This window comes from Camelina sativa, chromosome 14, assembly GCF_000633955.1.
Source record: "Camelina sativa cultivar DH55 chromosome 14, Cs, whole genome shotgun sequence".
In the NCBI taxonomy this organism is placed as follows: domain Eukaryota; kingdom Viridiplantae; phylum Streptophyta; class Magnoliopsida; order Brassicales; family Brassicaceae; genus Camelina; species Camelina sativa.
The window spans coordinates 20,401,663-20,418,340 of NC_025698.1; the positions used below are offsets into that span (position 1 = coordinate 20,401,663).

The window sequence follows — 16,678 nt, forward strand, 5'->3', positions numbered from 1 at the left end:
TAGGAAAATTAGACGATCCCACTTCTGATTGTTGAACTGGTTCAGTTATCGGTGCTTGAAAAATTATAGGTTTTTTCCCTTGGTTTTTTGTTAAAATTTGTTCTACACTTTCCTCTGATTCAGTGCTAGCTTGGCCAGTTCTGTACTCAGAGAAAGATGAACGTGGGTAGAATGAACTGAATTTTAATGATGATGGATCTCTAAAAGAACCAAAGTTTAATAATACTTTTCCATCATATTGTTCCGTTATACTTGTAATAGTTCTTTGTTCAAAGTTTCTTGGTGGTTGGACATCTAAGATTTGTTAAAATAAGCTTTTTACTAGTTAGTTCTTCAGAAGGGTTTCCTACGAAGTGCATGGTCATGGTGTGGAGTAATAATTCTATAGCGTTTTGAACTTGGTCTTCTTCATAAAAACCATCTTCTCCTTCTACTCTTCTAGTTTCAGTATGGTTTATAATATTATTTTGAGTTTTTATGCCTAAAGCATTGTCCCACCAAAATTTTAAGGCTCTATTGAAGCCTGAGATTAGCATGACACATGCTTGTTGGTCGGACATTCCTTTAGCTTTGTAGGATAGGGTTTCCATCCTCATTTCTTGAAATAAATTCATCATTTCGTATTTGGATCTACCATCTATATTCCATTCATATATACCTTCTCCGTTGTAAAAGNCCCCCATTTCTTGAAATAAATTCATCATTTCGTATTCGGATCTACCATCTATATTCCATTCATATATACTTTCTCCATTGTAAAAGTTTGTTGAGGGAAATTTATGATGTTCTTCAAATAGTAAATCGGGTGGTGAGTGTCTTGGATAATATGGTTTTTTTGATAGTTGGAAGTTTTTTTTATTTTATTTATTTCTATGTCGGTTTCAGATTGAATGTCTTTGTTCATGTGTCGACAGGTATATATATAAACACAAAGTTCACAAAAGAAAAAAAAACTTTCAGAAAAAAAATATTCTAAATATAATCCAGTCCATAATTTAAATTCTAAGAACNCACTTGAGATTGATTTTAAAATTTTATTTTCTGGAAAATTAATAGGTTTAGATAATGGTTTAAAGAGAGGTGGTGAAATTGCGTTAAAGGGTGGTGGTAGAGGTTGATAGTTTGTTGTTATGTTTTTCTCATCTTTTTCTAGTTTGTTATCAAGGTTANTATCTTACCGTATGGGTGAGACTTTAAACGGAGCCATCGGCCTAGATATCAATCAAGAGCAGACGTTGGTTAAGGAGAAACTTAGCCAGCTTCAAGCCACCGGAGCCTCCCCCGAGACCATCAAAAAAGCCATGAAAGATTTTGGACATGCAAGGTGATCCCTATGATTTACATTGGTCATTTGGTCCTATATATGTCAAAGTTGTATTTCTAGCTCATTCTAATTTTCTTTAATATATATACAATATATAAAATAGGGCAAAGGTGTACGGATGGCCAAACACATACGTGTTTACGAAGGCAATGGGGGAAATGATTGTTGGAGCAAAAAGAGAAGATATGTCGCTCGTGATAATTCGTCCTTCGATTGTGACCAGCACCTACAAAGAATCATTCCCCGGTTGGACCGAGGGCATCAGGTAAAATAAGATGATAATTTATTTATTAGTCTTAAACAATAGTGAAGTAACGACTCTTTGATCAATGTATAGGACAATTGATAGTCTAGCTGCCGGATACGGTACTGGAAAACTCACATGCTTCCTTGGTGATATTAATTCTGTTTCGGATGTGGTATCGTGCCGGAGCCATAACCTTTAGTCTTGCCGGCACGATAATCTACACAAGATAGTAAAACGGTTAGGGAGTAGGGTACAAAAGATCTCTCCATAAAGGAGGAGGAAGGTTGCACCAAGCATTTCTCTAGGGTCGAAGGTTGCAAAACGATAACCCTAACTAAAACTTATATATTTACTTTTTAAAAATAGTTTCTACATATAACAAAATTTTAATATATTTTTTTTGTTAAAATCAATTTTATTGAATATTTTTAAAACCCACATATTGGACAGATTCTAATCTAGTAAACTATAAATCATGATTAAAGAAATCTGATTCTTTAGATGTTTTTTGATGGGTGAGGTTTGCGAAATGAGAAGTAACATATTTATTTACCCTTATTTTATAAGGATAAATGTGCTCATGCATGTTATGCTACAATATTTGTTGACAATCGTGGGATAAACCAAAATAACCAAAACAGAACTGATTCACATATATGCATTTAATATAGTCTCAGTTTCTGTAAATTGATAAAATGTAAACTGACGAAAAAAAAAAACCTAAACCAAACATGTAGTTTCAATTCAGTTTTCATAAAATAAAACCAAAAAAAAAAAAACATTCAGTAACGAAACCGTATATCAAAAAGTACCCTCCCATATATATGGAAAAATAACATGTTATAGGAAATAATCTAAATCAGGGAACTTTTGATGATGAAAATATAAAAATCATCCAAAACAATCGAATATCATCTTTAGCGGGCCGGAGAAGCAGGTTGAGGTTTCTAATTGATAAATAGATTAACAGTGTGTGGCTGTTGGCCTGTGGCCCATGAAAGGTAGAAGTTCTTGAAAGATGCAGTGCATGTTGAGGCTTCTTTTTTTGTTGGCCGATCACAGGTTGAGGCTTCTAAAAAACGAAGATATTATATCTTTTTGGTCTTAATAAATGGTTGGATCGAAAACACCAAAAGCTAACAGGAAACATAACCAATGCAACATATTACAGCAATACCAATATTAAACAACATACAAACTAATCATGAATTTATTACAACAACAAAAACCATTTATGATCGAGAAAATTGCACTCATCGCAATAATTCACTTATGATAGCATATGTTGTGAACTAGGTTTCCTATATTGAAATTTCTTTTTCAAAAAAGTTCCGGACAAACCAACATCACATTGTATCTAGGACAGAGAACCATTGGACCGTTACATAAAAACATAGTTTCTCAACGACAAAAATTTAATATTTTCAGTGAATTTAACATGTATATATATTCTTCTCTTAAACTAGAAAAGGCAAGAGTAAAATGAGTGAAGGGGAGTGGAAAACACAAGTGGGGTTGTTGTTGAAGTTCAGTAGACAGAGCAATAAGGCAGACAAAAATAATGGCCCAATTGTAGCATAACTCTTTTTGAGTTTTAATCATGAGAAACCAGCTCTAACTTTGATGCAACTTACTTTTATATTTTTTCTTTCTTTCAGGTTTTACGCAAATATATTCTTATGCTACTACGTTTTCTCTTTCGACAACTTATTACATTTGTAAAATCGAAGCCTATGAAGGTAATTTGGTTTATGTTCCTCGTATATAAGGTATTCATATATTATATAAAACAAGTAAAACTAACTCTAATGTAGATTTTCTAGTTTTAATATTTAATAATGAGAAAAATGTAATAATATAATACTATTAAGTTGAAACAAGTAAGTTTTGAGTGTTCTGTTTGTTGAAAAATGCATAAAACTCATTGTTCCCTAAGGCAAAATTGAAAACAATGTTAAACTAATTGTATAAGCTGGCATTTACCATTGATGTGAAATTAAAAACCAGAAAAGTCGAGATGTTATATGCTACGTGATATGCATATATAGTGAAGAGAATGCCCACAAAAAGTGATAGAAGACTATGATAGGGTGGTTTTGCATTGGTCAAAAGGCCTAAGGGAGTAACACATAAGTAGAAATGATGTAAATTCTAGATGGGACGTATGATGTTATGGAAGCTGGATCAAGAACCTAACTCGAAGTTTGCTAAGATTTAGCAGATGATGGACAAACAAATTCTGCCAAGGACATTGTAACGTGTATGGTTAGCCTCAAGCTACGAGATCACATGGCTTCAGACGCTAAGAAGCAACCCTAGGACAAGTAAGAAAAAAAAGTTTTGGGTCAAAAGAAACCCAAAAGAAAAAAGTATGTCCCATGCACGAGCCAAAATCAGTCAAACATTAGTACAACATATACGAACAATTTTTGGATTCACTCCTAACTTCACTTCTCCTTATTTTAGGCAATGAGAATATGACATCTCATTATACATTTAATAATCTATTTATTCACTTCTTTATAAAATAAGGAAACAAAATCTGTATACATTATTATAAAAATAAAAACTTAAACCGTTTATTTATAAATCCAAACCGATATATAATTTCATTCTAATTGTAAAATCTAAACTCTAACCATTTCATTTGTAAACCCAAACCGACATATAATTTCGTTCTAATTATAAAATTTAAACCCTAACCATCTCATTTGTAAACCCAAAACGATATATAATTTTGTTTTAATTGTAAAATCTAAACCCTAACCACTTCATTTGTAAACCCAAACCGACATATAATTTCGTTTTAATTGTAAAATCTAAACTCTAACCACTTTATTTGTAAACCCAAACCGACATATAATTTTGTTTGAATTGTAAAATCTAAACTCTAATCACCTTATTTGTAAACTCAAACGGATACATCATTTCATTCTAATTGTGAAATCTAAAGCAAGCCAATATTTAACTTTCCTTAAAAAAATTATACAGAATTTGTTTCCTTAATATGTATTGCTTTTTAATTTAATTTTGTTTTTTTAAACAATATAATGTATAGAAAATTCTGATTGGTTGATAAAGAAAAAGTGAACAAGAACGTTCATCCTAGGAATGAACCTAAGTATTTAAGTAATTATGAAAAGATTCTTATGGTTTTTTATTTTATTTTACTATATAGTCTAGCTATGTATCCAAGTATGTTGTTAGCTAGAGAACATTGATGTTACATGCGTTGTTACTCTTCACCCATCACTACGGTATCAACTATTTTTTTCTATCTGTCGCAGTAGTCGCCGTCCCAAAACTTAAGACAAAAAAAAAATGTTACGTCCTGTGGCCCCAATCATTAGGCAAGGTCTCCACTAGATTAAGGTGAAGGTTCGAGACATTTTTTATCACACTCCTGATTTTTTCGTTATACGCACACGTACTTAAGCTTTTGGGGATAAGTCTCAAGTTCTTTATCCCATTATTCATTCAATAAACATTAACTTAATCTTACATGTACGATATAAAGAGTTAAATACGCGTTATGTACATGTAGATGAGAAGATCTTTTCTGTGCCTGTAAACCTGTTTTGGAGATGTCGTATCGAAATGAAATGATATATATGCTCATAATTACTAGAAATAATAATATTCTCTGGCGTGGGCCATTTCAAATGATTCCAAATAAGAAAGAGACACAAATCACCTCAAACGCTTATGATTATTATATCTTCATCGTGCCCTCAATATCTACCCAACTTGATCCCCCGACCATTTCTCATCATTGTTTTCTAAATGCATACACATATGTATATATAGAGTATCTATATTACTGAGTCTAAAATCTAAACAATGCATTCTGAGATGATAACTTCCTAAATAGAAGGTTTGATATGTGTATTAATCAAACGTAACGTTTCATGACCGTCTTCCCTGGTCAATAATGACCTTTTACCCCCTTTTCAGTTTTCTTTACATTAATTTCTATCTTTAAAATAATTTCAGCAACTTGTAATCAAAAGAAATATTCAAATTTCAAATACTTTTCAGTTTCATGTTTATAGAAAATGACTCAATGTCCATTGACCTTTATCAAAGAAAACAAAACGTGACCATTGTTCTTTAACATGTAGGTTTTAGTAACCACTTTCTATGTCCACTGTTTCTTTTCAAAATATTCTCATTTTCTTAATAGCTAATTACAAAAGGGTTTAAGCAGGATACCTAACCTTCTACGTACATACATCATTTACAAGGAGATCAGTTTTTAAGAACATTTTCTTCATGAGAGGTTAGTACAAAATATATGCAGTGAACTTTTGTTCCTTTAATTTAACCAACCACTAACCAGTTTACATTTGAATCAGAATACCGGGTTTCCTATAACCAAAAGAATAGAGTTTCTAACATAATTATGTTCAAGAACAAAAAAAACCAAGAACTAAACGTCTAGAAATATGGATATTGTGTACGTTTGAATGGAAAATACTTAACAAAGAGATGATGATATCATCTCAGCCACAATCCTCAAAGACGTTCGACGAGTATCTGAGATTACAATTGCTATATAGTATTATAATACTAGTGGACCATTCATATGTTGGTCCTAATAAGCGTTTACTTAGTTCTCTTTCGGTTCCAAGCGTTTACTTAGTTCTATATAGTTAATAATGTATAAGGTTACTCCAAATTGCAACAAAAAGAAAAAGGCAAAATTTGCAATAGAAAGGGACAAACAACCTAACGTTACACGAGTTGATACACTATTTTTTTAACCTAAACACACTTTTACGTAGGTTTGACTTTTGGTATGGTATAAAAATGGGTGCTAAAGTGAATCTAATATGTTAATATTTTGCTACACGTCTAGAAAGTATAAATTAGACCAAAATTTTGGTTACTTATTGGTGTAAAATTCAAACTTTCTAGGGAAAGAGATATGTTAAGTTGACTTATCTTTGGTATTTCATTGATTAGAACACCTTTTTATTTTTTTGTTTGAACTTATATTTTGGCATTTTTGTTTGTTTTTTTTTTTATAATTCATGGAGTAAATCCCCAAATCTATGGAGGGGTCTGAGACTAATCTCTCTGAGAGAGGATATCCCAGGTAGGATCCCCCAGGTATGCAAATGAGCCGTAAGCAATAGGCTCGTACCCATGTGGCCAACGGGATAAAGCTGAATAATTCTACGCTTGGAGAGAATCGATTCCTAGCCTAGACCAACATGCCGACTCTTCCACCAAGACTAAAACCACTAGCCCACCACCTCGTGGTTTTTTTGGCATTTCATCGATAAAAACTCTTCTCTTAAACTTTATTAAAATTCGGGAAATTTTATAGAAATGTTGCAGAATACAATTTTCTATAGTGATTTTATTAATCATATAATACTACTATTTGTCTATTTCAGAATATTCTGATTTACATAGTTAAAAGAATATTAGTTTTATTTTCACCGAAACAAATATTAGTAGTTCTTAATCCAATGATTGAAGAACAGTTTGCCGAAAACTTATGACTCAAATCATTCACATTATACTACAACATAATCGATCTGATGTAACGCTTTTAATTCCATTCTAAAGACCTATTGAATATATTCAATGTTTATGGAAAAAGCCATCACAATTCTTACAAAACATTATAATTTACATGCAGATCAATTTTTCATGAATATTATATGATTTACATAAATTCAATTTTTCAATATCCGAAATTGTGATGCCGAAGTCGAAAACAAAGCGGAACAATTTAAAGCATGTTATTCTTTTCGAACCGAAACTATACCACACCATCTATATATATTAGACTTAGATTTTAATTTACCTACTGATATATATATATATCAAAAATCCAGAAATATGATCAGGCGAAATCAATATTGAACACCTATGTGATTATTGTAACAGTAATGTGAGACACTACTTTCAACGTTGAAATGAATCACATGAAGAAATAAATTAAGATGACTTGATGAATGATGATTATTGGATTATCACGAAAACACCTTGTATTTTGTTTACTTTAACTCGGTTGAAAAAGGACAAAATAGTAAGACCTAGTTTTTCTATCTCGTACAGACAAGGATGGAGAGCAGTTAATAAAAGTTGCCGGAACATTAATTGACTACAAAAAAACCTATATATAGAGGGGAAGATATGTCAAAGTAACGATGGAACAAAACACATCACACGTGTGAACTGTCGTTATAGACCAACGAACCAAATCCGAATTAGATTCTCTTCAAGACCTAAGAACCAAATTTATAACGTATAAACTTATACATTATAGATACTTACATTATTTTACATACAGTACTTACAACATGTGGAGAATCATATACCCCATTATGGGTCATCGTAACGTGTTAGACAGAGTATAATCACTAGCAAGAAATAAGAATAAATATTTTGATGGAATATATCATTCATAAGAAGAAAAAAAAAATCTGATAATTCAATCTCAGTGACTACAATCTGATTTTAAGATACTAGAATTAAAATTTATAAAATATGGTTTTATAATTATGAAAAATAATAATGTATATTGAAATATAATTAATTATTGGAATCTGTAGGGAAAATCCAGGGATCAACTGTTGTTGTGGTTGTAGTAGTAGTAGTACCTGAAGAGCCTTTGGTCGGAGCTGAAGAAGAAGATGAGACATTGTTATTGATCTCCGGTCTCTTTTCCGTCCGACGGTCAAACTCCGAGAACTGCCTCATCATTACCAGATGGTTATGATCATCAGCAGTTTGATGGTGATTTTGCTGTAATGATCCGAGATTCATTGAGTCAAGCTCGTGGAGAGGAGAAAGTGTTGTTTGATGGTTATGATGATGATGTTGATGAGACAAAAGAGACTGAAATGTAGAAACTTGGTGAGTCTGATTCTGAGGGAGAGGTAGATCTGGGAAGGTCATGGAAGTAGTGGAGTAGTGATGATTGTTGAGTAAAGAAGAAGATGAAGGATTCAAAGGTTGATGATGAGGTTTTTGAGGCATTGGACGAAAAGGGTTGTAAGTAAGTGGATCCGAGGGAGATCGGAAAATATCGAAACGGCGAGTAGTGGAGGAGAAAGGGTGGGAGAAAGGAGAGGCAGGGACGCCGGTGAATTCTTGAACCATAGCTCTGAAGTTAGAAGTGTCGGTGGTGAGAACGGTGGTGGGAGCTCTCCTTGAAGCTCTTGTTCGTTTTCTAGGGTTTCGGGAAGAAGAGGGAGGAGGAGGGGGAGGCGGCGGTGGTGGTGGAGGAGGAGGGAGGAGATGGGTTTGGTTGAGAATGTCATCGGAGATGAAATTGTTTACAAAGTTTAGATAGGTAGCAGAAGAGGAGGAGGAAGAGCCGTAGAAGGCAGAGGAAGAAGGCGGTGGTTGGAAAGGAGGAAGGAAGAAAGAGGAGTGAGCTGGTGGAGCACCAGTTGATGAAGACTCGTGGTCGTCGCTTGAAGATTGCAAGCTTCCACTGTTACAAGAATCCATGTGGACATGGAAGAAAGAAACAAGAACATAAAAAGGAGAAGAAGATGAGAGGTGAATCTAGGGTTTTGATAAATGATGCGTATTGGAGAGGAAAAAGAGAAAGAAGAAGAGATAGCAAAAAAGGTTTTTACTTAAAGAGGTTGAAGGGAGAGGTATGGTGTCGCCATTGATGGAGAGAGGCGGTGGCTGGCGAAGAGTCAAACTCAATCTGAAAGCGAAAACGAAAGAGAAGAGAGAGAAATATCTCTTTCTTTCTCTAGTGGGGATGTGATGAAATGTGAAAGGATAGATAAAATGACACAAAATATATATATATACACAAAATAACCAACTAATTTTACATAAATGACAATATTTTTTTTCTAAGTTTGCCTAACAATGAAACAGTTTGGTGCTCAATTCCTATAACACTAAAACTGAAGCCATATTAATTTATGATAAACTAATTAATTTAAAATATAGAAGTTTTTTAATATATAAAAAACTCACATTATATTCAATAATTGTATATACTATATTAAAAACACAACTCAAATAAATTTTAATTTGTACTAAAGGTTATTCCGCGCTACTCATGATCTTGTATAAGAATTTATGTGTTAAATGTGTTTTTAGTATTTCACTATTTTGTAGTTTAAGATTTAAAAAATAAAGTTCACGAACCTATATGCGTGCCAAATTGTTAAACATGCTGATCTAAATCTTATTTGTCATTTGTGTTTTTAGTATTTGACTGTTTGTATATTTTTATAATTTCAGATTTACTAAATACAGTTTATGCAATTATAGTTGACGAAATTATATGCCTGCTAAAATTTTTTAATGTGTAAGCTGATATATCTGTAAAGCATCCAAAAACTTATCTCGAAAGAAATACGGGCACTCTTAAAAATACCATTTTTTGTATGCATTTTTTTTAAATATCCTTTCATGTTGACTATTTTTAAAACTACCCTTCTTTATTTACAAAATGATCAGATTACTCTTTCTTTGAGTGACAACAAGAATGTACAGTAACCAAAATCGAAAAAAAAATTCTGACAATAATGAAAAAATTTCCCGCCAAAATTTTTTTCCCGCCAAAATAAAAAAAAAAATTCACCCAAAAATGAAAAAAATTCCCGCCAATTTTTTTGAAAATTTACACCTTATAAAAATCTTTTAAACGCTTTTAAAAACTTTTTAAAAATATTGTAAACGCTTTTAAAAACCTTGTAAACGCTGTTATAAGGTTTTTAAATTGTTTGTTTATAAAGTTTTTATAAGGCATTTACATAGTCTTAAAAAGGTTTTATAAGGCTTTTATATCGTTTAAAATCTTTTAAAAACCTTATAAAAGCCTTGTAAATTTTTTGGCAGGGAAAATTATTGGCGGGAAATTTTGTTGTCAAATTTTTTTTGACAAAAAATTGTGGGGGGATTTTTTTTCAAAAAATTTTGGCGGGAAAATATGTCGGAAATGTTTTTGGCAGAAAAATTTTGTTTTTCATTTTATTGATTAAAATATATTTTATGTAAGGGTAAAATGGTTATTAAAAATTAAAGGAGGGCATAAATGAAAATGGCCAAAAAATAGGGTATTTTTTTAGAGGGGTATATCAAAAAGAGTATTTCTAACAAATCTCCAAGAAATATAGAACATCTCATCTGAAAATATAATTCGATGTGTGATATTAACCGGAAAATATGCAATGTGATATATCTAATTCTTACAAAGTCACTAAAAAAAAGAGAAATGTTCACAATGTTCACACTCTCAGAATGCTCAAATTATCTTTTAGTATATGTACTATAAATAAATAAATATAATGATATCATAACATAATTGCCTTATTAATTAATGAAATAACATAAAATAGAGATAATTAATTAATTTTGCTTTATCAACTAGTTTCAAAAATTAATTTATTGTTAACTATACTATTTATTTAAAATGATTAGAAATAGAGATAAAATTTTTTTGACACCCTTTTTTTCATGAGTTTTTATAAATAGTTAGTTAAATTTACAGTATAAGATATTTGTTATATGATATCGTTTTAATAAAATATTTTAAAATCTGACTTATCATATATATAATTATTTTATGTTAACTATTTTTTTAGATGATGAAAGTAAAATTAATATATAGGTAAACATAACACTATCTATCACTTATAAGTTATAAGTAATTAAATAAAATCTTACACTTTTCTTTCTAGACTACTTATCAGTCTCTTATTTTCCAAAAAAGCAAAAATATAAATAAATATAATTTATTTTAACTATTTAATGAAAAAACCAAATTTAATTGACTTTGATGTAACTAATTGTCCTATTACTATAGTTACATATTGTTTAAACAATTTCAACATTAAATTTTAATCACAAATATTTAGAAACATGTACTTTAATTTTTGTCTCAATCTCCTCATGACCTTTCTACAAAGTACTAGTGTTTTATCAGTTTTGGGTCTTTGTTTTCTCTCTTATTTTATATATTTTATTGAGTCAAAGTGTGTTTTTAGTGTTTTTTATTCTTTATCAAGTCTTTATATGTTTTAGTACACTTTGGAGGATTTTGGTGGTCCACTAACAGCGGTCTACCTCCTCCGTGTTTCTTGACCGCTGGCTTTATCGAGGATTCTGGTGGTCTAATACCAGCGGTCTACCTCTCCAAATTGCTTGACCACTGGCTATACAGAGGATTATGGTGGTCTACAACCAGCAGTCTACCTCCCCAAGTGGCTTGACCGCCGGTTTTCCGAGGATTTTAGTGGTCTATTACCATTTGTCTACCTTTCCATGTTGCTGGACCTCCGATTTTTGGCTACTTAATCCGGTTTGATCTGGTTTTTCCTAGGTTGATCTAGTTTATTTTTTGTAACGCCCCAGCAACCACTTTTTAACGGGTCTCATGTCCACTCTCAGTCCATGGGTCCACCTTTCTTAATGGGTCTTACGTCCTTTGACTAGGCATGTGAGCCCATCCATATCCGACGGTCGGTTTGCTGCGTGGAGAGGTTTTAAAGACTTCTTTATCGTCCCTACGAATCACCACATGATCTTTCCCAGTGTTTTGTCCTCATTTGCACAGTTCCAACAATCACTTTCCAGAAGTTCACCCATCCTAAGACTACTCCAGCTCAAGCACACTTAACTCTGGAGTTCTATCAGGACCCTTGACCGAAAAGATAAGTGCACTTTGTGACATAGGTAGCCAAATCAATTCTTTTAAACCTCTCCGCAAGCCGGTGTGTCACATTTTATATCCTTCTAAATACTCTAAACCTGATTAGAAAAGACGTCATTTTTGAGTTTTTCTAAAAAACTTACTTTGTAAGCTTTGGAGATTAGAGATTCATTCATCCTCTTTGACAATTTGGAAAAGAATTTCAAACTCTTTGCTTTTTATTTCATCAATCTAATTATGTTCTCTTTATTTCTTTGTGTTGCTAATTTCAATATGTGTGAGTATGATGTTCATATATTTTGCCCTGTTTTCCCTTAGTATATTCACATCTTTTGCATGATTTTCTATCTCATTTGTCCATTATTGCATAGTTTTAGAACTGTTTATGCATTAGAGTAGATTTGCATTGCACTTGTATAGTTTCTTGCATAAACAGGTGATTTTGGATCCTAAGGAGCATGGAAGTGATGCTGAAGCAGATTGGAGCTGTCAAGAGAAGGAAACAAGGGATTTAAAGCTGAAGAATCAAAGTCCGGAAGTCCACTCGACCACCCACTCGACCAAGTACCCGGACGTGTGCGGAGAAGGACTCGACCGGATGGGAGAAGCAAAAGAAGAAGCCACTCGACCTGGTCGAGTTGACCGAGCCGCCCACTTATTTTGTCTTTTAGCATTTTTAGGGCTTCCCTTCCTTTTCCTATAAAAAGCCTTGTACTCTGCAATCACAAAAGGGGAGACTTTTTAGAGTACAATTCTAGACCTAGTATTTACCCTTTTGGGGAATTATTCTTTTTTGCTTTTTATTGCTTAGATCTTTAGCCACTTTTGTTTAATTTCTAAGAAATCTTTGATACTTGTTGGTTTCATAAGTTTCAAAGTATTAAAAATTTGAGTTTGATTTCTTCTTCAATATTGTAGATCTTCATCTCATCTTTCTAAATATGAAAGTTTCATTGATTTCTGGATTTATGACTTTGTTCATCATGTTTTGTGATTGTGAGTAGTGGTTTAGGATCTTAAGGATGGGTTAGGCTGGATGATGGTAGTGGTTGTTTAGATTGGTCAAGCTTGTTTGTTATAGATCTCTTCTAGGCTAGATATGCTCTATGCTAATCTTATATCTGAGAGGGTAAGGTTAGATTTTAAGCTTCTTAGCATCACACCAATGTCTAAGATGTTAGATAAGGCTAGATATAGAGATTATCACGAAGCATGCTAAGAGATTAGTTGTTTTGTTGATTTTTGACTTTAATGATCTGTTGTTTAATGCCTGCTTTTATATGATCTTTGCTAGTGAGAGCTAGACTGGGAATATCTTAGCTTGATTGTTATTGTCATGAGAATGGATTAACATGTATTAGAAGATCATTCTCTAGAGATAGCTCATTGTTGATTGAGGTTTGTTGACCAATTTAGATAGCCATAGCTTTAGTCCATCCCATGAATCCATCTTTAAGACATTTCTTTGTTTATTGATTTCCTTTTTAAGTATTGTTAATTGATTGCTGCTTGCTCTGTTTCAATATTTGCTCTGTTTCTGGCATTCACTCATCAACTCGACCATCCACTCGATCGAGCATCCGATCGAGTGCTTGCTCGAGCTCATTCCGGAGTTCCTGTTTTATGTTCTACATCTTTCTGTTTCATTTCCTGTCTCATTCTAGTTGCATTTCCTGTTGCATTCATTTAGTTTTTGTTTAATCCTGTGGCATTACTTAGTTTGTTTACTATAACTCTTGTTCCTGTTTCATTTCATTATTGCTTTAATCATTCTGTTTACTTTGCATTTAGTATTCTGTTTTAGTAGGTTTACATTTTGCATTTCATAATCATCATTAGGTTGTTAGTGACAAACATCCTTCATATTTGGCTTAACTTAGATGAGTATTCATATCCTGATTGCTTGCATCACACTCATTATGGTTTGACATCCTTTATGCTACAACTACATAAGGGTAATTGAAACACCTTGCATCCATCTCTATATTCATCATCATATCATATCATCCATCATCATCACCCATAGAAACCGAGTTTCAATTTGGCGCTGTTGCCGGTTTGAGTGTTTGTTTGTGACATTTAGGATTTATACAAGTCTAAGATTAAGTTCTATTGCTCCTTTAACCATTACTGATTCGAATTCTTCATCTGCTCGGTTGTTTTGAGTCTCAGGTACCAACGCGACATACAACTCGAGCTACCACTCGACCGTCTGCTGTTCGAGTACTTGATAGAGCCACAACCCGGATTCAAATAGACTTCTCATCTTAGACGACTCGACCTTCAACTCGAGCTTATGCTCGACCGAGTGTCTGTCCGAGTTAGTAATCATGTTTAAAAGCAGTATGTTCCATTATGTACCCATGCACCAGCAACCAGGATTCCAGGCTCAATTGTGTCCCTCTCTAGGGTTTCAGACCTACCAAGGCCAAAAACCTGCCTTAAGAGCTATGATGCAACAAATGTTGCTTGGGCAAGCCAATAAGCAGATTGAGGAAGCAAGGCCGTTTGCTGAGCTGACCCAAAAGTTGAATTCTTATTCTAATGACCTAAGTATCAAGCTTGAGAGTCTGACCTCTAAGGTCAAGAACATGGAGAGAAACATTGATTCCACTTCAGCTCCTAAGCCAAACCATCTTCCTGGACCAGCTATTCAAAACCAAAGAGAGTTTACAGCTAAAGCGATTCACTTCTATGAAGAAGTTGTCACTGAGAACAGTGAGGTTCAAGGTGGGGAAGATTCGTCACTAATTGAAGCCCAAAGTGAAGGTTTTACTCAGCAGACTGAAGCAGAGAACCCACTCGATCAGGTGCTCGACCACACACACGATCGAGTATATGACCGAGTGACCGATCGAGTTGAAGACACAGAAGCTGTTAAGCCTGCTCGATACATTCCTCCTGCTTACAAACCACCTCTACCATTCCCAGGACGTTTCAAGGCACAAAAGCTGAAGGAACTAAGAGAAATTATTGATAAAAGAGAAATGATGGCTTTGCAACAAGAGGAAGTGATTGAAAAGAAGGAAGTGATGGCCATACAACAAGAGGTTGTCATTGAGAAGAAAGAGGAAGAGAGAGGACCTCTCTTGGAAAAATATGCATAACATCCTGTCCTCAAAGACATGCTTCTTGAATTATCCAAGCAGAAGGCTCAAGATCAAGACATGAAGGATTTGAAAGAGATTGGGAAAGCTATTATCCCAACAAAACTTGAAGATCCAGGTTCATTTAACCTACCTTGCTCCATCAGCTATATGCACTTCAACAAGTGTCTATGTGACCTAGGAGCTTCAGTGAGCTTAATGCCATACTCAGTGGCTGAGAAGTTGGGATATGAACATTTTAAACCCTGCAATCTCTATATTGGCCTAGCAGATGGATCCAAGAGGGATGTGGTTGGAGTAATTGAAAATTTTCCAGTCAAGATAGGGGAGGCTAGGTCATGACAAAAAAAAAAGATAGGGGAGGCTAGGATTCCAACTGATTTTGTAATCATGAATATGGATCAAGAGCCAGAAGATCCTCTCATCTTGGGGAGACCATTCTTAGCCACACCTGGGGCTATAATTGATGTTAAGATGGGAATCATCAAGCTCCACTTTGCTAAAGACTTCACTATGAAGTTTGACATCAATAATTCAACACATCACCCTACTATTGAAGGTCAGCACTTTGTGGTAAAGAAAAAAGCTAGTTGTGAAGTTTTTGAGGATGGAGAGGACCCTATGATTAAAGGTTCAGCCCAAGCCAAGACTGTCCAAGAACTAAAGGGTTCAGTTCAAGTGTTAGCTGGTTTAGTGAAGGATCTTCAAGTTCATCTCAACAAAAGGTCTTTGAAGAAGGCAAGACCAAGACTCAAGTTTAAGAAGAAACAAAGTTCAAATGTTAATGAGGTAGTGATCAAGAAACAACACCAAGTTTATCAAGTAGAACCAGGGGGGATTTCATCACCTCCTTGGTCTCTAAACCAAGCCTGAAAAGGCATTAAAAGTCAAGCTTAGTGACTTTAAACAAGCTCACTTGGGAGGAAATCTCTAAGGTATCTCTGTACATATTGTTTAGGGTTTTGGTATTTTGATCTTTGTTTTGGTGTTTTCATGATCAGGGAAGCAAGGGAGTCTAAACAGAAGAAGAAAAGAAGACTCGAAAACCAACTCGACCACCCCATTCGACCGAGTACCAATCGATGGCCATAGTCGAGTTGCCTCCTTCCCCACCTCCAAGTCCACCACAAGACCCCCACTACACATATGAAAGCATGAATGAGGATGTGGACAGCTTCTACCACAATCCATGAGGTAACATCATCACCTAACCTTTGTAAATACCATTGAATCTCTACTTTTGTTTTGTTTTAAGTCTTGAATCTTCTCTCAAATTTCTCTTACACAAGGGACTGTGTAATTTAAGTTTGGGGGAGAGTTTGAGATAGTATTTGATGCTGTGTTTTGTTTTCTTA

General features: G+C 33.8%; 1 protein-coding gene across 1 annotated transcript; it reads right to left on the reverse strand.

The window, feature by feature from the left end:
- Nucleotides 1,441–9,310, reverse strand: LOC104742076 (transcriptional regulatory protein UME6-like). Its single transcript, XM_010463038.2, has 3 exons — nucleotides 8,189–9,310; nucleotides 1,707–1,788; nucleotides 1,441–1,550 (listed from the first exon to the last, which is right to left on the reverse strand). The coding sequence occupies exons 1-2, from the start codon at nucleotides 9,042–9,044 to the stop codon at nucleotides 1,724–1,726; spliced, it is 921 nt and encodes a 306-aa protein (XP_010461340.1). The 5' UTR covers nucleotides 9,045–9,310; the 3' UTR covers nucleotides 1,441–1,550; nucleotides 1,707–1,723.

Bases quoted from the DNA above. Each gene is read 5' to 3' on its own strand.
- LOC104742076 (XM_010463038.2), bottom strand. From the start codon at position 9,044: ATGGATTCTTGTAACAGTGGAAGCTTGCAATCTTCAAGCGACGACCAC. The intron at 1,789-8,188 runs GTACTACTACTA...TATCTTGTGTAG, and splicing joins TCCGACCAAAGGCTCTTCAG to ATTATCGTGCCGGCAAGACT.